At 42.0% G+C, this 24570-nt stretch overlaps 1 protein-coding gene across 8 annotated transcripts in view; it reads left to right on the top strand.

The window, feature by feature from the left end:
* Positions 1–24570, top strand: part of LOC124776660 (nuclear receptor coactivator 7) — a 703675-nt gene that overhangs the window by 218989 nt on the left and 460116 nt on the right. For all 8 annotated transcript variants that reach the window (XM_047251761.1, XM_047251757.1, XM_047251755.1 and 5 more), the window contains exon 3: positions 11245–11354. In XM_047251761.1, the coding sequence (XP_047107717.1) occupies positions 11245–11354 (110 nt within the window). The remainder of the gene's footprint in view (positions 1–11244; positions 11355–24570) is intronic.

Below are 24570 nucleotides of genomic sequence, written 5' to 3'. Positions count from 1 at the left end.
ATAACGTCCACTGTTCAAAGTGCCGTCAATACGAACAAGAGGTGACAGAGACATGTAACCAATGGCACCCCATTGCCATTCGTGCACCCAGGTACGTCGTTGAGTACACCATCGCTGGCGCTCCTGTCTGTGATGCGGCGTCAAGGGTAACCGCAGCCATGGTCTCAGAGCTGCTAGTCCATGCTGCTGCAGACGTCGTCGAACTGTTCGTGCAGATGGTTGTTGCCTCGCAAACGTCCCCATCTGTTAACTCAGGGATCGAGACGTGGCTGCACGATCCATTAGAGTCACGCGGATAAGATGCCTGTCATCTCGACTGCTAGTGAGAAGAGGCCGTTGGGATCCAGCACGGCGTTCCGTATTACCCTCCTGAACGCCCCGGTTCCATATTCTGCTAACAGTCATTGGATGTCGACCAACGCGAGCAGCAGTGTCGCGATACCATAAACCTCAATCGCGATAGGCTCCAATCCGACCTTTATCAAAGTCGGAAACGTCATGGTACGCATTTCTCCTCCTTACACGAGGCATCACAACAACGTTTCACCAGGCAACGCCGGTCAACTACTGTTTGTGTATGAGAAATCGGTTGGAAACTTTCCTCATGTCAGCACGTTGTAGGTGTCGCCACCAGCGCCAACCTTGTGTGAATGCTCTGAAAAGCTAATCATTTGCATATCACAGCATCTTCTTCCTGTCGGTTAAGTTTCACGTCTGTAGCACGTCATCTTCGTGGTGTAGAAATTTTAATGGCCAGTAGTGTATAATTAAAACACTTTCGGTCGCCTTCGCTGACACGTCACTGTTAAATGGGCATATTGTTAATCTCCATTGAACAATGCGTACATAAAATTTCATTTAATACTTCAGGGTGGCCGTTCCACTTAGTGCTTCGACAGAAGTGTGCCCTTCCTGGGCTAGTTCCTATTTGATATTTGCCTCTGTTAAGCAGTCAGCAACTGGCGCTGCAGATCAGAACTCCGAACTTAACCGCTCGCCTACAGCGACAACATACAGGGTGTTTCAAAAATGACCGGTATATTTGAAACGGCAATAAAACCTAAATGAGCAGCGATAGAAATACACCGTTTGTTGCAATATGCTTGGGACAACAGTACATTTTCAGGCGGACAAACTTTCGAAATTACAGTAGTTACAATTTTCAACGACAGATGGCGCTGCAAGTGATGTGAAAGATATAGAAGACAACGCAGTCTGTGGGTGCGCCATTCTGTACGTCGTCTTTCTGCTGTAAGCGTGTGCTGTTCACAACGTGCACGTGTGCTGTAGACAACATGGTTTATTCCTTAGTACAGAGGAGTTTTCTGGCGTTGGAATTCCACCGCCTAGAACACAGTGTTGTTGCAACAAGACGAAGTTTTCAACGGAGGTTTAATGTAACCAAAGGACCGAAAAGCGATACAATAAAGGATCCGAAACGATTACTGCATCACGCTATCTGGACATTCTTCGTGAATTTGTGGCGGTACAAACTGCCTTAGACGACACAGCGAACACCTCGTGGTTTATGCAAGATGGTGCCTGGCCACATCGCACGGCCGACGTCTTTAATTTCCTGAATGAATATTTCGATGATCGTGTGATTGCTTTGGGCTATCCGAAACATACAGGAGGCGGCGTGGATTGGCCTCCCTATACGCCAGACATGAACCCCTGTGACTTCTTTCTGTGGGGACAATTGAAAGACCAGGTGTACCGCCAGAATGCAGAAACAATTGAACAGCTGAAGCAGTACATCTCATCTGCATGTGAAGCCATTCCGCCAGACACGTTGTCAAAGGTTTCAGGTAATTTCATTCAGAGACTACGCCATATTATTGCTACGCATGGTGGATATGTGGAAAATATAGTACTATAGAGTTTCCCAGACCGCAGCGCCATCTGTTGTTGAAAATTGTAACTACTGTAATTTCGAAAGTTTGTCTGCCTGAAAATGTACTGTTGTCCCAAGCATATTGCAACAAACGGTGTATTTCTATCGCTGCTCGTTTAGTTTTTATTGCCGTTTCAAATATACCGGTCATTTTTGAAACACCCTGTAGGTTACTAAAGTCTTACGGCTGCCACAGATAACGAAGTGGAATAAAGATCCGTCACAGGACTAATCATTCTTAATGGTTTACATGTGCAAGCTGTAGTGTTCTCATAGTATACTGCCTATCATGTCATCAAATTCCAATAAGAAGCTAAAAAAAATACTTTTTGTCGAAAGCAATTCTACACGAGTTGCACTTGTAGCAGATGTTTTTGGTAATACAAACAGAATTAATGTATGTATGTGTAGGAGATCCGTGTTCCAAACACTTCGAGAAACACACTAAGGAACAGCTCCACGGATGGACTGCATCCTGTAACTTTCTACGGACAAAGAAAATGTGTTTACCAGAGCAGAAATTTTAGTCTGATCTTCATAAACAGACGGCAAAATGGAATGTGATACGTGATTTTACGTACACTCGCAAATGATGGGTATAATTTTGGCGCAGGAGAGCGTAAAATTTTGTGTGTAATTTGTTATTCGGCAAAGAAACCTGTATAGTGTATGAACGAATATCTTAATTTGTTAAAATAACGGCACCTTGACGCACGCTGCTTGGTAATGTAGTTACATATACTTTTTGTTTTAGACGAAATTACATTCTAATATAATACTCATTACCAATTTCGACCATCTTCAGGTCCTATACGTCATAGGTGGTGTTTAGTGAGTAAATAATTTGTATAACGTAACACTCACTCTTCTGCGTAGGCAAAATGTATTTTTTTTTCTAATTTCAGTTTAAATTTTTCTCATGTATACTTCGCTCAACAGGTGACTGGATCATCCTTTTCATGCTGTAGAGGGTCTAATACGATGATCTGAAATTACCGCTACGGTTTTAAATATTTGTCTGGACTGGGACTAACTGTAGTAGATGCTTACAAGCAGACTGCGAAGCTTCAGGTTTTAACAAGACTTTTATATTACTAATCTTACAAAAGCTTTGGGAAGTGCTTTTCTGTAGTTAAATGAAGAAACAGTAGCTATGAGAATCGAAATTCGTATAATTAGTCCCTACTCAGCGCATCTGTTTCTGATGAAATAAACTGTAGCTCCTACATTGTTTTAAGATTCTGTTCAGACATTGTTAGATTCTGAAGTATGTGTTAATTAGGTTATATTTTTTGAAATCAATCCACGCCATACTCATTGCTCTTCCAGGACGCAGTACAGAGCAAGATAGGTCTATTATTAAGACGATGAATTCGACTCTCTGTAGGCGGGGTTTAAATTCTCATTTCACCGTATGGATATAGATGTTCTGTAGTTAACCAGATGATTTTAGGCAATGGTGCCATCTAATTCCTTTCTAGTCACCATCGTTCTTTGTAACAACGACAAAAGTACGTAAGCGCAGTAGAAAACGTTGAAATGTTTCGACGGCTATATCAATAATGCGTTATTTTCGTTATCCTCAGCAGCGCGCATTTAGTACGGGAATGAAGTAAGAACTTAATTGTCTTTCCTCAAACTACTCGAAACGGTGACCAAAATTATTTGCAGTGAATATAGCGCGGATATGAACAGCAAGAGGTAAAAAGAAACAATTGTTTGCGCGCAAAAACACAGTTTGTTTTCTGCTAACAAACAAAATTAGTCCCGCGCGTAACCGCAATGGCAGAAATTCAGCATTGCATTCGTCCAACGTAGTATGCACTTCGAAATATCCAGAACTAAATTAAAACTTCCGCTTACAGCTGTCCAGCACATATCCTCTTCACTGACAAAAAATAGAATTTCAATACTCGTCCAGGGAGGTTGAACTAAGTAACTGTTACAGCAATCCACAGACATGAAGTAGCTCTCTGGTACTGGTTCGAGCGTGCCGACGTAATGCGTCTATGTGCACTGTGTGATCAAAAGTATCCGGACACCTGGCTGAAAATGACATGAAAGTTCGTGGCGCCCTTCATCGGTAAGCTGGAATTCAATATGGTGTTGGCCCACCCTTAGCTTTGATGATAGCTTCCACTCTCCCAGGCATACGTTCAGTCAGTTGCTGGAAGATCACTTGGGGAATGGCAGGCCATTCTTCACTGAGTGCCGCACTGAGGTGAGGTGTCGATGTCAGTCGGTGGGGCCTGGCACGAAGTCGGCTTTCCGAAACATCCTAAAGGTGTTCCGTAGGATTCAGGTCAGGACTCCGTACAAGCCAGTCCATTACAGGGATGTTATTGTCGTGTAACCACTCCGCCGCAGGTCGTGTATTATGATCAGGTGCTCGATCGTGTTGAAAAATGCAATCGCGATCCCCGAATTGCTCTTAAACAGTGGGAAGCAAGAAGGTGCTTCAAACATCAATGTAGGCCAGTCCTGTGACAGTGCCACGTAAAACAATAAAGGGTGCAAGCCCCCTCCATGAGAAACATGATCACGCTATAACACCACCGCCTCCGAATTTTACTGTTGGCCGTACTCACGCTGGCAGATGACGTTCACCGAGCATTCACCAAACCCACACCATGCCATCGGATAGCACATTGTATACCGTGATTCGTCACTCGACACAACGTTTTTTTCCACTGTTCAGTGCCGGCCGCGGTGGTCTAGCGGTTCTAGGCGCTCAGTCCGGAACCGCGCGACTGCTACGGTCGCAGGTTCGAATCCTGCCTCGGGCATGGATGTGTGTGATGTCCTTAGGTTAGTTAGGTCTAAGTAGTTCTAAGTTCTAGGGGACTGATGACCGCAGATGTTAAGTCCCATAGTGCTCAGAGCCATTTGAACCATCCACTGTTCAGTCTTCCAATGTTATACGCTCCTTACACCAAGCGAGCAGTCGTTTGGCACTTACCTGCGTGATGTGTGGCTTATGAGCAGCCGCTCGACCGTGAAATCAAAGTTTTCTCGCCTCCCGCCTAATTCTCATTGTACTTGCAGTGGATCCTGATGTAGTTTGGAATTCCTGTGTGGTGGTCTGAATAGCTGTTTGCCTATTAGACATTGCGACGCTCTTCAGCTATCGAAGGTCTCTTGCCAGTCAACGGACGCGGTCGGCCTGTACACTTTTGTGCTGTACATGTCCCTTCATGTTTCCACTTCACTATGACATCGGAAACAGTGGACCTAGGGATGTTTAGGAGTGTGGAAATCTCGCGTGCAGACGTATGACACAAGTGACACCCAATCACCCAACTACGTTCGAAGTCCGTGAGTTCCGCGGAGCACCCCATTCTGCTCTCTCACGATGTCTAATGACTACTGAGGTCGCTGATATGGAGTACCTGGCAGTAGGTGGCAGCACAGTGCACGCAATAAGAAAAACGTATGTTTTTGGGGGTGTCCGTATACTTTTGATCACATATTGTATATTACTGTTTGGGTTAGGATCCACTACTTCATGTTTATTAGCGCTCACGACCGCAGAAAGCGTATGGTATAACAAAATGTAAACAAAATAAAAAATTACCGTAGAAAACGTTAAGTAAGTTGAGATACAGAGATACAAAGAATAAAAGGTGAAAATGATTCTTAACAACGAAAGGGAACGCTACATAACAAAATAACTGTGAGCACGAGATTCGTTTAAGAAGATACAGGGAAAGCAAGGGGGACTTCAATCTGGATGGCTGCACGAGAATTTCAACCTAGTTCCTCCTGAATGAGAATGCAATGCCTAAACTGCAGCGCCACTTGGTCCTATAATCCATTGCGCGGGAAAATGTGTTGCCACAGAAGACGACGACAGTCCAGTCGTCTCATCCGGCAGCGTGCTGTAGACCCAGCACTGGTGGACGCGTCGTTTATCGTAACAGAGCCGATTAACTGTAGCCACCACCCACACGCCTGATACGCGGATTAGCTGTGATTACCGAGTTTCAGATTAGCGCACACATGGCGTAAGGCTGCCCGAGCACACAACTGACACTTTCCACGCCGAGTATAGCGGTACATACTTTATGGCTGCCGGTTTTCTCTTATTATCGTATTCCATCCTTAGAAAAATTGATTTAGGAAAGCAGCACCACCTTGTAACGTGTTATCTTGGCTCTGTTGCTGTTTCACTGATGTTGTTAATATGCAGCTAAGTAGTAGCATCTGGAAAATGGTTTGTGAATTTTCTTCAACTTCTTCCTAGAATGTGATCTGTTACTTCGAAAGATCCATCTTCGCGTATGTGTCGCAGTATCTGGATTCTTCTTACTTTTTCGTATTTCTTCTTCCAAGGCCTTGAGCATATAGTGTTTCTATTAAAGACGCTTGGTAGCATACTTTCAAGGTATTCAATAGGTTTTGGTCTTTTTAAGCACGCCTATCTCTCTTCAAGCATTTTCTTCGGCATCCCATGTCAAAGTTTACCGGACAGTTCTCTTGCTGCTTCTCAGGGTTAAATTTGTGAGCTAGACACTCCCATTCTAATACTGCGCAAGATGTTTCAGCAAATCCAGATTCAATCTACTGGTCATCATCTGAAGCTTGTTAGTATCAAAAGCCTCTTCGATGACAGAATTCAAAGTTTCTTGGTACTTCAGACAGATTGCTTTATCAAAATCTATTAGCATTGGCAGAGGTCAAAATGTTCCAGAGATTGATATCTGCAGTAGCTTTTCGCTCTTAAATGTGCTCGTAACAAGCAGCTTTCACCAGCCTTCTAACCTAGGTTAAAAATGTTCCTACGTTGTCAGCTACACAACACAACAACGTGTTTATAGACTCCTCTCATTCGTAATTTCATATTATTTCTGAGGTTTCCTTCATGAGTTACATTCCATTCAAACAGAAAAAGCCGTAGGCAGTGGTTTTTCACAACTTTCCATAAACCAAGAGTATCTTGTCATGTCACCTTTATTCTGCCTAGTGAATGCCAGTTTATTTGATGACTTGAATTTTCCGCCCATTGATCTTGCCGAATGGTATTTGCCATGTAATGGAGGAGGCATAAGCTCATTCTCGGCCTTAGTGGACTAATGAAAGTCATTTCCGAGTTACTCCCCTAATGCCTCTAGTTCCACTTCCTGTCCTGATTTTCTCATGGAACTAAGTTGATAATGCCTTCTTGACCTATTTCACTTAATTTCACATGACAAAAAAGTACTTCAGTGAAAACCTAGTCATTATTATTCAGTATTATCCTACGAACTGCAGATGCAGGCCTACAGGCGCTTTGTGTATGTCTAGAGCACTGGAAGGAGTTAGACACCACATCTCACTGTGGACTGTAAACAAAGTGTTGAGCGTACGGAATAAGTCCTTGAATATGTGATTGGCTCTAAGACGTTTTAACTGTAATGGTGAGTAGAAGGGCTGTACTCGGGTTGTGTAGGCCCCTAGGGTGGGCCTGTAAAGCGGGCAATACCAGAGAAAATTTTATAATGAACAACCTGCGAAAGCAACATTTTGCTTTAAAAGCCTATCACATAGCGTTTAACTTCTGTTACTCGAATGTATAAATTTTCACTGTACAATTTGGTTTAATGAATAGGAGAGATAAAAAAAAGTTTCTTTTAATTCTTGGGCGTTTATTATTACTTCGATTAGTTATTATTTTACAGCATTCTTTAATAGCAGATTACAGAATAAATACAATAACAATAACGTGTTATTGCAAAGAGAGCAATATTTCGCTGTCGCATTTTTATCAACGTAATTTCCATGCCAGTTCTGTGTATTACGCTACAATGAATACAGGCGTCATAATTACACAAAAGCAAGGCCAGAGTATTAGAGTATTTCCAGTTGATACTCCTATAATAATTACAACGAAAATATTTTCATGAAAATACATTCGTATTTATTTGTTTCATTTCCGAGTTTTCCGCTAAAACGTTCGCGGTGGTCACGTGACCTTGTTGTGGCTTTACGAGTCACAAAACTGTGTGTCACACCCTGTGGATCGTAAGATACCTTGCGCGTTTCTTGCTATATTGTCGCAACGAATAAGTTAGCTGCAAATGTTTTTTTTGTTTTTTTCGCGGCTTCAAGCACTAAAGAATCAGCCTCTTGAAGATAGGAAGACGAAATATTTTATGGGTCCTGTATTGGAAGGAATGAGTTATGAAACAAATCAGCTTTCTACAAAATTGAACTCACTTCAAGCTGCATTTTGTCTCCAAGATGTGGTGGGAGTTTGAAGCGAAGGAGCGCGTGGTTTGAGGGGTGAACGCCTCCCCCCTCCTCCCCCACCCCCCCTCCCGATTGCAAGGCGCCCGCACCGCAGTATAAAACGAAATACTTCTTTTACTTCAAATTTTGATGGTGCTTGCCCGACATACGCTACACGAAGCCCAGATGGCTTGGGAGTAAATTCGGCCGAGATGAGTAGGAGAACCCAGTACGTTGTCCTGAAAGATAGGACTCTCCTCAGAGATAATGGTGACGTCATGAGGGCCCCTGGAAAGTGCGATAGGACGTTCCCAGTTTCCATGTAGACAAACGGTATGTCTGATAGGATAGGCAGCCAGGGAAAGTGCCGTCGCCGAGTCAGGGTAGATGGGTTGATGAGAACGTCTTCGACAGAAGGTCTGTGGGATGAATCGAAGCTTTCTTCAAACGGTAATAAATTAAAGTGGAGGAAGATAGAGAGGAGAAACATTCCATTAATATTCGAATATAGTTTGAATGTATGCTGCTTGATTTTCTCGTCGATTGCATATTCACGCATAACGAAGTGACATCAAATAACACGAATACGTATGACCAGTTGTAGAGAAGGCGAATGGGCTACTGTGTGTTACTGAGGGTGTTCTGTGAAGTACACGAGAACCGCCTGCAAAATACTTCAATGACTCACTGTTGAGAACTGCTCGTTTGGGTGCCCAAACGTGTCGGATTAAAGGAAGATATCGATGCAGTCCAGAGGCGTGGTGCTAGACTCGGTACCGCTAGGTTCGATGAGTATGCGAGAGTTACGGAAATGCTCTGTGAGTTTAAATGGGAATTCTTAGAGGGAAGAAGACCATCTTATTTTGCGGAACGCCATTGAGGAACTGCAGAGCACCAGCATTTGCGACAGACGGCAGAACGATCCTGCTGCATCTAGAGTTCATCTTTTCAAAATACCGCAGCAACAAAATAAAAGGGAGATTAGGGCTTGTAAAGATGTATACGGACTATCACTTCCTGCTCGCTCCGTTTACCTCTCGAACAAGAAAGGGAGACATCAGCAATGGCACAGCGGAAATTCCGCTATGCACTGCATAATATCTTGTGAGGTATACATGTAAATGTAGATCAGATTTCGAAAGACCATAATCGTGCTTCGTGTGTGAGGTCCATATGTGTACTGATGCGTACAGTCCAAAGCAACACTGTTGTCTTTGACTATAGAACAAAATCGCGCATTTCTTTAAAAGAGCACCGTAAGTTATTCCTACCTGTTCGAGGTAAGGCATACTTAAGACTAATAGCATATAATACCTTATTTCTTAGTAGTTCCATTAGGACTGTGAATACGAATTAATGGCTTTGACAGATTTAGAAACTGCGTTTGGTATCTCATCAAACTGTGTTAGAAGGTTCCTGTGGAACGTCTTGATAATGTTGCATTTCTGTTGTGCACTTCGAAGTTCATTTACAAGTGGTACATTGATCCAGTGGACGGGGGCCGCCTTAAGATTACGCAGCAATAAATACAAAATTTAAGAATAAATATATCCTTAAGTAATGATAGCTGCTCCACTGTAAAAGAATAGGATCTCTCTGGATTTCTCATTTTATTGCACAATCACATGGACTGGTTTTTTTTTTTTTTTTTTTTTTTTTTTTTTTTTTTTTTTTTTTTTTTTTTTTTTTTTACTACTTAATATTCCGCAGTAAGATTCAGTACAAATTACTTGCGGAACACATTCGAAGTTATAATCAGAACAAATTATCAGTAATCGTTTGTTAAGCTCATAAAAGAGAAAAAAGTGTTAACAATTGCATACTGAGCAGTTAAACAGCATTTTATGGTGTTTCAGATACATGTTTTTAGAGAATGTCTCCGTATTTAACATTCCATTTTGAACCTGGAGTTTAAGTTTGTCAGTACTGCTTTTCTCGAGGTCTGCGAACATTCGTCGTGAAATAGTGGTGTCATCTAACAAATCAAACATACCACGTCAACACCCAATGAACTAGCTTGGAGTGAAGACACAACTGACACAGTTATTACGTTCCGATGTTCCGAGCTGATGACGATGAATGCTTCGTTTTACAGATAGTGATTTTGTTCGGCACTACACTTCACACGATGATGATTAAGTGGTTGTTAAGTGTTAGCTGAGTAAAGAAATTCTAAATAAAAGAATTCACTTTCCTGTTATGAAAAAGATGGAGAAAGATAATTACAGCAATGGGTATTCACGTAATATAAAAATTTCGGGTATGCAGATATTACTTGCATTATTTCCAAAGACCGTGCAAGATATGTCAGCATGCTGTAAACAAATCATGTGAAAAAGATTTAGTAAGATAGTTGAAAGTCCATAAAATTGATAAATTTACACTTCATCATTACTGAAACTCTGTATTAGCATCACGGAATCACCATGTATGTAATACACTACTTATAAAAACCGATAAATTGCAGATGACAAACTGGAGCAAAATATCAGCTGCACTGCAATTGATAAACAGCCTTACAAACACCAATGTGATACTGAGTTAGAAATTTTTGTTAATAGTGTTAGGAATATGAATACCATAATCCCAAAATTGTGTACATTATCATGCAAAAGTTTCACGTGTTTTACATAAAATAAATGAACCCACTGGCGGCAATGAAAATTAAACGAAACACATTTATGTGTTCACCAAGAATAATTTGTGTTTGCTCCAGGTAGAACTACATTTCCATAATTGTCGTAACTGTCCAACTAGATAAACATTAAACATTAAATGCATAAAAATCACAAAATTCAGGAAAGGGCTCGATTCCAACAAAAGGCAATATGTTTACAGGGTGAAGCACGTGGCCTAGACACAAATGATCATGACTGAACGCATGTTTTGTAACTGATGTTTTCTATACGTGACGACGGTCTGTTGCCCTACAAAAACCGGTAGTTCTCATAAAGTGACATACTGTTCTCGTGCCAAATAATGATTTTTCAGAGATACTTTAAAGCTGTAACTCATCGCCGCCTTAAAATCTGAGAAGTTGTTGCTGGGTTATTGAGCACGTATTATGCTGGAGTTGAGGCGCTACGCACAAGATTTGCATATTTGTGCCACTTTGCGACTGTGGGCTTCCATTTGTGTTGCAGGAGCAAGAGCCGCAGCGTGGACCATGGCTTCGTGGCGCCTTTCGACTTGGACTCGCTGCGCTCCAAAGTGGAGGGCCGCTTTGAGTCCGTTGACAAGCTCTCCAGATCCGGTAAGTCGGACACGTCTCACGTATAATAGTGTACGGAAAACATTAGAGTATTAACTGGCAAAGCGACCTTAAGATCTGGCTAGGATGGCAACGCCGTCATGTTTACGACCGAGAACCGAGAGGAGAATCTAGCAGCAGTACACACGCCAGTAGCCTTAAAAGACGAGCGCTGCCACATGCTATACGTCTGCACGCTGATGCCCTGCGTGGGTACTGGATTGTAACTGAACCTAGTCACGTGACAGTGTTAGTTCCTGGTAGGACCGAGGCAATGGCTCGCTTTGTCAATAAATACAGTGCGTTCACTGTAAGAAACTCTGTGCACCATGATGTGTTCAGAAGTCCTACAACTAAGCTGAGTACGAAAAACTGGCTTTTGGGGCAAACGAGTAGGTTGTTGTAGGTCCACTAATTTTGTTGAAATACACTACTGGCCATTAAAATTGCTACACCACGAAGATGACATGCTACAGGCACAAAATTTAACCGACAGGAAGAAGATGCTGTGATATGCAATGATTAGCTTTTCAGAGCATTCACACAAGGTTGGCGCCGGTGGCGGCACCTACAACGTGCTGACATGAGGAAGGTTTCCAACCGATTTCTCATACACAAATAGCAGTTGACCTGCGTCGCCTGGTGAAACGTTATGATGCCTCTTGTAAAGAGGAGAAATGCGTACCATCACGTTTCCGACTTTGATAAAGGTCGGATTGTAGCCTATCGCGATTGCGGTTTATCGTATCGCGACATTGCTGCTCGCGTTGGTCGAGATCCCACGACTGTTAGCAGAATATGGAATTAATGGGTTCAGGAGGGTAATACGGAATGCCGTGCTGGATCCCAACGGCCTCTTCTCACTAGCAGTCGAGATGACAGGCATCTTATCCGCATGGCTGTAACGGATCGTGCAGCCACGTCTCGATCCCTGAGTCAACAGACGGGGACGTTTGCAAGACAATAACCATCTGCACGAATAGTTGGACGACGTTTGCAGCAGCTTGGACTGACTATCAGCACGGAGACGATGGCTGCGGTTACCCTTGAAGCTGCATGACAGACAGGAGCGCCTGCGATGGTGTACTCAACGACGAACCTGGGTGCACGAATGGCAAAACGTCAGTTTTTCGGATGAATCCAGGTTCTGTTTACAGCATCATGATGGTCGCATCCGTGTTTGGCGACATCGCGGTGAACGCACTTTGGAAGCGTGTATTCGTCTTCGCCATACTGGCGTTTCACCCGGCGTGACGGTATGGGGTGCCATTGGTTACGTCTCGGTCACCTCTTCTTCGCACTGACGGCACTTTGAACAATGGACGTTACATTTCAGATGTGTTACGACCCGTGGCTCCGCGCTTCATTCGATCCCTGTGAAACCCTACATTTCAGCAGGATAATGCACGACCGCATGTTGCAGGTCCTGTACGGGCCTTTCTGGATACAGAAAATAGGTTAGGTTAGGTTAGATTGCTGCCCTGGCCAGCACATTCTCCAGATCTCTCACCAACTGAAAACGTCTGGTCAATGGTGGCCGGGCAACTGGCTCGTCACAATACGGACGCCAGTCATTACACTTGATGAACTGTGGTATCGTGTTGAAGCTGCATGGGCAGCTGTACCTGTACACGCCATCCAAGCTATGACTCAATGCCCAGGCGTATCAAGGCCGTTATTACGGCCAGAGGTGGGTGTTCTGGTTACTGATTTCTCAGGATCTATGTACCCAAATTGCGTGAAAATTTCATCGCATGTCAGTTCTAGTATATTTGCCCAATGAATACCTGTTTATCATCTGCATTTCTTCTTGGTGTAGCAATTGTAATGCCAGTAGTGTAGTATACACATCATTGGTAAAATAAGTTCTGAACGTCCAACAGGGCATTAGCACTAAAAGTACAATTATCTGAACTACTTGGAAACCTATAAGCCTGTAATACTGAATTCCGCAACTGACATATGGTTCATATTCTTCTAAGGAAAATTTGGGTAAAAATTCGTCGTTCGACTCACTGTCAGATACGTAAAAATCTGACCTGAAATTCTTCTCTGTACCGTATGTTTTGTAGAACTTAATAACATACCATCTTCCTTCTTCATAGTCACTGGTGCGTCAAATTAGTGTCCTTATTAACATACTCATTTCGTAGAGGTTCCAATCCCTAACACGGCGTTCCTTTAAAGTAAGATCACAGTGAAGAGTGGCTGGATATTGTTTCATTGTACTCATACACCCAAAGAATGTCAGCTTTCCGCTTTCGAAACTATTACTGGACTTTTTCTTTATGCATACAATGTCTAATTCTGGCAATCTTTTTTTTCTCAGTAATAATTTTGCTGCTTCTGGTAGCAGCTGCTACTATCCCATCTACAAAAATTTCTTTCGCATATTATCCAGAAAATATCTAGATACATAGGCATTATTATATCTACTTATAACCTACTTCCGTAGTGTCATTTAACTGGGTACCGCTCAGGCTAAGACATTTAGAATCCATTTCGAGTTCCTTACGACCTTATACTCAGTGAGATGTTACTGTTACTACTTAAACACAGCGTAAAGTGATCAGTTAACGGCCTGTAGTTGGTGTGGTGCCCATCTCTCGGCTGCCTTTGTTCCTTATCGTGTCACTGCCTGAGCGGTATTTTTCCACATCTACCCGGCACGTATCCAGTATTGTTTTCTCATGAAAGTTTCCACCCAATCAGTTTCCACAAGCTATTAGAGTCGTTCAAGAAAAAGCAGTAGATCGGTTTTCTGATTATATAATCTGATTATACATTAACGCCATGGTTAGTTTAATATATAAACCTAGAAATATCATATGGATGAAATCCTCTGTTGCTCACATTTCGCAGTGTCAGCGTCGAAAGTCGTTTGACTTAATATGAAATGTGGGCTGCTACAAATGTTAACTGTCGTGAGAATTGCTTTTTCACCGCTTGGTCGCAGTGGGTCGGTAGTTTCCGTAATAATGCCTGTGTTGAAGGCTGTTATCGAAATGCCTTACCTTTATTGAGCCTTCTTCTAGTACAAGTTTAGAGGTAACGAAACAACTTAATAGTGTGAAAATTAACTGACTGAAACTACGTTCTGCTGAAACCTGTCGCAAGTGAAAACCTTCCTTCGTTTTGTTGGGACCTTACGGTTCCATATAATACAGTTTTTATTGTTGAGCATTCGATCGATCTGAGAGGCAAAGCTCATGTTCTACGCTTGCATCTTGTTTTAAAGAGAGAAGTCTATTATTAAAATAAATAGTTTGTACACTCCATTACTTTTTTCATTGTTCGAGTTATTTTACTCAGATTATTAGTGTCTGCATCTTATCAGGAATTATTAGAGATTTGCAGTTACCATGTCAACATGTGTCGTACTTGAATTAGGTTTCATCATCACTATTACCGTAACACAGCACATCACTCAGACTGAAATTCATGACAAGGAGACGGCCTGGAAAAATAATAAGATTACTAGGAGAGAAGAAGGGAAAAATATGGGTATTACGGAAGATGGGAGAACATAGACAGCAAGAGGGTAAAGGGTTTATTGTTGGACAGGAGGGGAGACAGCCGAGATACGCCTAACGGAATGTAATCCGAAGATGGGAAAGGCTTATCTCTTCTTGACGGTAGCCTGATTTTGCATCAGACACGGGCCACTTGGTAGTTCGTTCGACAAACGTAGATTACATTAATGAAGACATCTGATGGTAAGGAGAAAGGACATGATCAACTAGTGCTCCGAAGCATTCATGGCTACCTCATTTTGCGTGAAATTTTCATTATTTGTAGCTTCTTTAACCACGTCACAGTTATATAGGTTTGGAACAACGGAGGAATTACTAGCTTTTTCTTCCTTGTTAGTAAGAGACCTTTCGCGAACGTTCCGAAGTGCATCACTGATAGGTCAAACCACTGAGACGACGGCTCGCCGCTGGACTGATACACGCCTGGTGCCGTTGCACGAAGTAAGGAAAGTGTACAGGTTGTTCCGCAATTCTTATTACAGACTTCTAACAGTTGCAGAGGGGACCTACCAGACAAAAGCCTTAATAAGAAATCCATATCCGGTGATGTACCGTGTGACTCTAACGTAAGTTTCTAAGATCAGATCACGTCCAAGTCTTCCGTTTCACGGTGCGCAAACGATGGTGACAATATGGGCTATATAGCAGTCCATGGCATGTGCAATGTGTAGAGTACGTCCTTTTTAAGTCGAGATTACCATTACGCCGCAGTGGTAATGAATACATTTCGTATCTCGTAGTCTATACTAGAACGTTCCAAACTTTTCTCATGACGACACTCCTCTAATACATATAGTACCTCGAGACACCCGCTCACTAACAGTAATAAAAGAAATTCTATTGTCGCTATTTTAAAACAATTTTATATCTGATTTATAAGTAGAGTGCAATTATACATTAAACAACTTTCATAGATACAAAACTTTAGAATACTTCAAGGAATTTAGTGGCTCGAATGGGCTGGACGAGCATTACAAATCTGAATTTACTAGTCTCGCGACACCACTGATCCTGTCACTCAACATCGCAGTGGTGTTTGGGCACACAGTTTGGAAAGCTTTGCCGTATACCATATGACTGTGTCGTAATATACAAAGCTGATTTCTGTCAACGAATGTAAAACTGACCTTAAGGTACTGTGATGACAAGTATTTACTCTGGAACTTAGAATCTCTGACGAGAGCAAAAAATACGTCTTGTGAAAGTGTTCACTGCAAGCTACACGAGTTGTTCTGTACAAGGTGTAAGAGAATAGTGATTTGGTAATCGTTAAGTTATCGATGTTAATTAGGCAACAGTGTATTAATACATGTTATTTTCACTATGTGCGTAGCCTCTCAGTTGTTTAATGTTGAGTATTGTTGAAGTTAAAATACTCAACGTACAAATGACAATGACATGTGTACATGGGTGCTAAAGCACAGGGTAATTATTTATGGCATTTTTTGTAATGTAACTGGCATGTATGATATTAATGCCATTTATGTATACACTCTGTTCATCTTTTTTCTCTTGCTGTAGACCTCTTGCTGTAGACCACTTGATAATGACCTTAAGGCCGAAATTGCAATACCGGAAATTAATAATTTTCACGGTCACTGGTGACTATCAGTCTTCTGAAAAAATTATGACTGATCCTCAAACACGATAAATGTACCAGTTTGTCGCAGCCGTTTTTGTACTCGGACGAAAATGATACGAGATGTCATAACTACAGCTGGAAGTGACACTGAAAGGTTGCTACACTGAGCCACTGCGCCAGAGATTGCGCCAAAGAGTATTATTAAGCCGCCTACACAGTGCTTGGGGAGAGCTCGTAGTAGTCAGTGCCTGTCGAGGACTCGTGGTAGTCAGTTCTTGGGGAGAACTCGTAGTAGTCAGTACTTGTTAAGAACTGGTAGCAGAGAGTGTTTGTAGGCAGTGCTTGCTGAGATGTGATACTGGAGACTTCTGGTTGAGATGTGATAGTAACGAGTCGGTGTGGAGAGATTGTAATGATTAGAGTGCTTTTCATCAATATAAATTAAGGTAATAAACTACTTTTCTTTTTTTTCTCATTATTTCAGTGTCCTAAATAATGCGTCATTACAGGTTCAGTCAACAAAGCATCTGGCGTGTGTTCTTGTATTAGAGTGTAATTCTGGTTTTCTTGCGCAATTATAGTATTTCTAATTTTCTTTTATCACGTCAGTACAATTGGTATCTAAAAATTCTTGTCTTGTTGAAGAAGAACCGTGCCAGATGTGCGTTGAGTCATACTTCCACATACAGAACAGTTATACTTGTGCTTTTGTTTCGTAGGTTTCATAGTTGCTGTGGACTTAATTAATTAATTGTGTTAACGAAAATTTTCATTTCATTCTTTGTTGTTGTTCTTTGCAGTCAGATAGCGTAATAATACTAGTCAGGGCCAACCGTTTACGAAACAGCGTAATCGGACAGACAGCTACCAAAAACTAAAAAATTATTTGCATTAAATAAATAAATAAGCCCCCATGCAACACTGAGCCCTCATCTGAGTTTTGTGCGTACTTTGAAGGGGGATATCCAAAAGTGATCTGATCTTTGAACGTATTTTACATCCGAATCGTAAATTTCCGGATATGGACTCATTGTTAAGACATGCAAATAATTGAGAGGCGGCTGCTAGATTTGCTAATGGTAAGTTCGAGCAACACGCAGGTATTACGGATATGCTTCGGGAAGTCAACTGGGAATCCCTGGAGGGAAGGTGACCTTCTTTCCGAAGAACGCTATTGAGAAAATTTAGAGAACGGGCATTTGAAGCTGACTGCAGAACGATTCTGTTGCCTCAAACATACATTGCACTTAAGGACCACGAATGTGAGATGAGAGAAATTAGGGCTCCTACGGAGGTATATAGACGGTCGTTTTTCCCTCGTTCTGTTTGCAAGTGGTACGGAAAAGGGAGTGACAAGTAGCGGTACGCGGTACCCTCTGCCACGCGCATAAGTGGATTGCGAAGTGTCGATGTAGATACAGACATTGTTAAAACTTTATCTACTCCATAACCCCTAAAAGCCTATAATAGAAAGTGTGAAACACCCCGTGTAAGCGGAGCGGAGGCGAATGGGGAATCATTCTGACGACGGTATGGGCCGCAAGTTGGGAAATCCACTAACATAAGCGACTCTGACAAAGGGCAGTTAGCTATAGTCAGGCGCCTGGGAACGAGTTGGTCAGCTGTCCGCGTGCTACAGCCGTGGAAAAACCCCCTTCCAATAGCTTTGCTGTCAACAAATTATTAAGCTCTAACCTCACGACAAGAAAAGTGTCTCCTACGCATTGCAAAATATTGTGTGCGAGGCAAGGACGTCATGATCGCTGAAATTCGAGGCTGGAGTCCAGTCTACCCACAGACGTAACCAAAGCAGGGAAACTGGCGAAGCTGACCCTGGTGTGGATGTGAAGACCGGTGGGACCACTCACTCGTGCGTCAGTCGGGTAAAGTTGCCTCGATGCTGACTGACTCCCACAGCCTCTGCTGCAAAGAACGTGTTTGACACGTGCGTAGTCTTGGCAGGCTGACACATACTCCATGAAATTACGTCACTCAGTCTGAGAGTTCACTTTTTTCTGTCCAGCTGATAACATTCATAAGTGGAGGCTATATGTACGAAACGCTACCATGAACAGTGTTTAACCGTTTTTGATGGTATAGTGTTAACAAGTTAACAAACCTTAAATATTGTCGCTGTTTGTGGCATATAAATAAGTTCAATTGTAACACAAAGAAAATGAATCTGCTTTTATAGCCCATGAACATCGACATCTGTGTTGTTGCCTGGCAGCAGTGGCCATTCTACTCTATACTCTATATAATTATTGGTTCAGTAACAGTAAGGGATCATTTGCCACCAATGATACGATGGATCGTAAAAATTGCAAGTACATTAGTATTTGTTGAATGATGGTTTTAGGCCTTTATTTGATCGCTATATGCCGAACTATTAGAGCTATTCCCGTTACTAGGAGGGAATTTTTAATGACTGATCATTAAACAAGGCTTGCGCGCTACGCAGGAGGATGAATAGGCAAGCGTAACGACAACTGAAATGAGATGCATGATTTCTGCAGAAATAGCTATGCAGAGTAGCAGAACGATACGCCAGCAGATAATATTTTAGACGATAACAATCGAATAGGTCGTCTAAAAAGAACATTGTGCACAATCTTGACAGTATAATATTCATCTAAAAGAATTAGACTAGATCGTATTCTGTTGATGTGAACGATATGGAACTGAAGACTGACGGAGAAACTCGACGCTCCATTCTGCTCCTCAGGGCATTGCAACTCTGTATATATCTTAGCCTCTTCAATAAGTTTCCTCCTTGGTGCCCGTGGAAAAAAAGGTAAGCTGAATAGTGAAGTTGCCTCGAACAGAAGCGCTCGTGTTAAAATTCATCGCGTGCGAGACGTAGAGATGGAACACGTGCCCAGATTGACAACGGTCGCTGAACCATCACCTGTGAGCTCGGAAGAAACCTTTCTGGCGTTACCCTGCAGCGATTTAGTCTCAGAACGTTGTACAGGCGAGACTGAGAAGAAAATATAATGGAAAATCAAAACACTTAAGTTTTTGTTACGCGATAATGAAACAAAGGTAAGAAACACTGATGAGAAACATGCCGCGAAGTTATAAAAGTGAACTTAGAGAGAGTTGTGCTGTAGTGAAAGTTGACGAAGAAAATGAAACAATAGGAGAAGTGACAAATAATAGATATGATTCGATTTATCGACTTACTCGATGTGTGCAATGATACTCTCGTGTAATGGCCTAGGTAGAGTAGCTCGTCTCACTGTTCCACCAGTTGACGCAGTAAGACACTGCTAACTAGAGGTGAAGACCACCAGTGACATAACTGTTCATAGGGCCAGCATGACACCAAGCAGCGTATTCACTGTACAACTTACCGCTAGGCACACTTTGTTCTTCCAAATACTAACTATCGCAGTGAACAGTAAGTTACTAACAGAGAATTTGTATTAACTGGCTCTGTGTTGTTGTGTAGTGCAAAGGTTTCACGCTTCGTATGCCATAGCTATTTTGTGCTTCATCAGTCGTTCCGTGCGTTTGATATCGTCCTTGGTCTTCTCGTATTTCGTGTTCATATTTTCACTTGCACATAACGGTTGCTCTTGACGTCCTCTCTCATCTCGTTTGTACCTTAGAGTGTTCCTTTACCCCTGCAAGTTCCCCTTCTGCTGTTCCTTACAACGCAATTAACGATCCTCGGATCCCGTAGCTGATGTCCCACACCGCTAAGAGTGGCAGCTAAGTCAGTGGACGCCAAGTCTCTGGCAACATACTTAGTTGTGCATCACTTGAAAAGAATGCTGCCTTGCACTTGGTCTCATCACTTGTTGCCACGACTTCGATTAGAATTTGTGTTGTACTCAGTTTTATGTCAGATGCATATCTGGACAGTTGACAAAAATTCCTTCAATGACCCACTGTAGCCTCATGTCAAGTGGCTGTAATAAATAAAATGGTCACTTGCCTCCCATCAAGGTACAGGTCTTTAGTCATGATTCCATTTCGGTGGCTTGCATGTCTGTCGCTGTTTCATTTATTTCAGCAGCTGATTATTCGCTTCTCGAGATTGAGTTCACCCCACTTCACAAAAATTATGAGGTGGTGAACAGGACTCGAAGCCAAATGTCAGCTATGATAACTTACCAGCCGTAATCACTTCGCTTCGATGCGATCATTGAAATGAGATTAGGTTCGAATCTCACCTCATAAATAATACATCGATTCAGTCAGCATGAATACTTAGACCATAGTGTGTATCGCAAAAAATGGCTACTGCGCGTTTGAGCCTTCATCAAGATAAATAAGACGTATATATGTCAGAAAAGTTATTTCACCCTGTAATCCTTACTGTTACACTGAAAAACAGTCGCCATACTCAGCTCTAGCCTCATTCTTGAAACTTCGTCGCCAGCACGCACTTCACTTTTAATGGGTTAAACTATATTCTCCCTTCCCACTATGCCCTCCTTTCTGTCTTTTATGCATACGCAACACAGTATTCTCTCATTTGGTGTTTGAATATTAATCATAGTGGTCAGATGGATATTTTTAGTATAGAATTAGAGCTGTTGAATTATTTTGTTACAGGCCCTACATGTAACCCTCATGCGTTTCTCACCCTTGACTTAGACTCTTCTCCATGTAAGCATGATGGCGTATTAATGCCCAGGACGTGCTAATTGTTTGTTGTGCTGATACAATAGCTTCATACCTAGCAATCATATACACCTAAAATATGGAAAGTTCCATAGGTCACATCGATATTCAAGAAAGGGAATAGGAGTAATTGGCTATATTACACAGGCATATCACTGACACCGATTTGCAGTAGGATTTTGGTACGTATACTGTGTTCGAACAATACGAATTATCTCGAACGAAACCATCTATTCACACATTGTCACCACGGACTCAAAGTATCGTTCTTGTGAAACACAATTGGTCCTTATTCACACCAGGTAATGAGTGCTATCGACAGTGAATCTCAGATTGATTCCATGTTTCTAGATTTCGAGAACGCTTTTGACACCGTTCTTCTAAGCAGCTTCTAATCAATTTGCGTGCCTATGGAGTATAGTCTCTGCGCGACTGCACTCGTGATTTCCAGTGAGGAAGGTCACAGATCATAATAATCGACGGGAGATAATATAGTGAAACAGAAGTGATAGCTGGCGTTCCCGGTGAAGTGTTGTAGGCCGTCTACTGTTCTTAAACTATGTAAATGAGTTACGAAACAATGTGTACAGCTCTGATTGCTTGTAAATCACGCCATCGTTTACCGTCTAGTAAATCCATCAGAAGATCAAAACCAATTGCAAAATGATTTAGATAAGGTATCTGTATGGTGCGAAGAGCGGCAGTTGACTCCAAATTATCCTGTTACACAATAGATCATACAAATTACGGGCTGTGTATTCAGCTAAATATCTACAAATAACATTTATTAACACTTAAATTGGAACGATCATATAGATCTTCTGGGTAAGGTAAACCAGAAACTGCGTTTTATTGGAAGGGAACTTGAAAGATGCAACAGGTCTACTAGAGAGACTGCCTACACTACTCTTGTCCGTTCTCTTCTGAAGTACTGCTGCGCGGTAAGGGATTCCTATAAGATAAGACGGAGGAAGGACATCGAAAAAGTTCAAAGAAAGACAGCTCGTTTTGTATTATCGCAAAATACGGGAGAGCCTATCCCATATAGATAAGGGAGTTGGGATGGCAGCCATTAAAACAAAAGCTTTTTCCTTTGCGCCCAGATCTTTCGCGAAATTTCGATCACCAACTTTCTCCTTCGAAAGCAACACTATTTTGTTGATACCCACCTACATAGGGAGAAATAATAATAATCATAATCATGATAAATAGGGGAAATCGGAGTTCACACGGAAAGATTTAAGAATACATTGTACAGCACGCTGTTCGACAGTGGAACGGTAGAGAAATAAGTACCTGGCAGAGGGTTTATCGAACCACCTTGAACCTAAGTGTGAATGGCGTAGTAGTTAAGTGGATGCAGATGAGTGAGATAACTGGAAAAAAGTATTCAGATTATGAAGCTTGCTGCATAACTTCGACCATTCTCCACTAAGAATTATTTATTTATGCCCGAGAGGGGATGGAAATACCTTGGAGCCGGTGGAGGGTTACCAGATAAATAAATCATTATTTCGAGAATATCTAGCACAACGTAAATGCTTCAGATACGTTTTAAGTGAAACTCGGCACGCACACACAGAACACATTCCCGGCTGACCGAAGTAATCCTCTTAGCGTCTGCAGCTGCATCAGGTGTACCTGGTGAACTTAAGTAGGTCTGTGGGAACGAAGTCTGGCGACACCATTGTTGCATGAAATGTTTTCAGTTCTCTTGTCGGATCAGACGGGAGCAAGAACAAGCTTTCGACAGTTACCACTGTCACGGCAGGAATTCAGAGAAAATTTTACAATATGTGCTCCCAATTAAGATAGTCATGGACCAGTCTGGGACCGTGTAGAAGTTTTCATTCATGTCCAGCGCAGCCGATGCCTCAAAACTTGGTACTTAGAGAGATACATTCGTATTCTCAAATATACTACAAAGCGCTTGTAAGATGATGTTTTTCTGTTAGTCTGTGTGTTCAGGTCCACAAATGAAACATGGGAAGAATGGCTCCCTGCAAACCGCTAGTCTGACTTAAATTCTCGCCTTCTCTAAAGTAGCGCTAAGGGAACTTTGTGACTGGGATTGCATCTTCAGCTGGACATTGGCAAATTCAGTCGTCCAGCATTCATAATTCTCTCACGAATCAAACAAGCCTGCAACGTTCTTGGTACTTGTGAGTACTGCTTTAACGTTTGTCATAATAATGAAGTGTGCATTCGGCAAGAGATCGAAGATCGGCGGCAAGAACTGTAACATGCTGGTGCCGAAATTCCAATTCTCGAGTCCGGTGACGCTATTCTTAAAGGATTTCCGCGTGAAAAGCTTGAGCTGTCTGGATGTGGTGGTGGCCGTGATTAATTAAATGAATAAATGAAAACTGAATAGCATAGAGGAAAATGTTACGAACACCCTCAGTTTATCGCAAGAAGAAAGCAGAATTTTTCGTGCGAAACACCTCTTGGGCAGATTTAAAGAACCCAATATTTCATTTGGACTGTAAATCAGTTCTGCTCCCTACGTCGTATATTTCGCGCAAGGACGATAAAGGCAAGATAAGAGAGACCAAGGCACTTAGACGAAGCATACAATCATTTTTGTCTCGCTCGCTACGAAAAGTAACCACGAAAGGAACAGACAAACAAAGGAACGAAGCACACACCACCTCTGAAGTACTGTGGCCTGCGAAAACAGAAGTTTAATGTAATATGAGCACACTAGATTTGTTATGAACGGTTATAAGTATTTAAACAATGTTTCTGTCTGTGATGGCGTGCATCGGAACCTAGTATTTGATTGCAAAGTTTTAATGCCCAAAACTATCGACTGACGTAATAAGGCGCATATGATTATCGTGAAATTTTTGTTGTTTGTATCACAACTTCATTGCGGGCAAAGAAATAAATATTGTTAACAAAAGAGGAAAAATGCTCTATTCCTTACCTAACTCATGAAACGAGTACGTCCGCGGGGCTGATCTAACAGCAAGAATCAGTGAGCAGCAGAAAGACTGTCAGTATTACTTAACCTGGTAAATACGCAAGTCATGATCGCCGTTTTCCACAACTGGTATTTTGCTCTTTTTAAATTAGGAGAGCTGTTGTGAAAAATGCCGAGCTTTTTGTGGTATTAAAAATGCAATTTTACGGAAATCATTAACTGAAAACAAACCTCATTGAATAATGATACTGACTACATGAACAGAGCTTTTGTTCTTTAAAAACCTACTGGCAACAGTAAGTATATAGGCGTAACATTACGGTAGTCCGGAAGGCGAAATGTCGACTTCGATTTATTAGGGAAGCGCAGCTCATATGTAAAAAAAAGACTGCGTATAGAACACAAATGCGAATCCAATTCGTGAGTACTGCTTCAATGTTTCAAATACCCACCAGGTCGAACTGTAGGACGACGACACCGAAGCAATTCAGAGGCGGTTGTTAAGATTCGTTACTGGTAGGTTCGATCCCTCGCTCTGCGATT

This window comes from Schistocerca piceifrons, chromosome 2 (genome assembly GCF_021461385.2).
Source record: "Schistocerca piceifrons isolate TAMUIC-IGC-003096 chromosome 2, iqSchPice1.1, whole genome shotgun sequence".
NCBI lineage: Eukaryota > Metazoa > Arthropoda > Insecta > Orthoptera > Acrididae > Schistocerca > Schistocerca piceifrons.
Note: the sequence above shows the minus strand (reverse complement) of the source record. Positions and strands in the feature narration are given on the sequence as shown.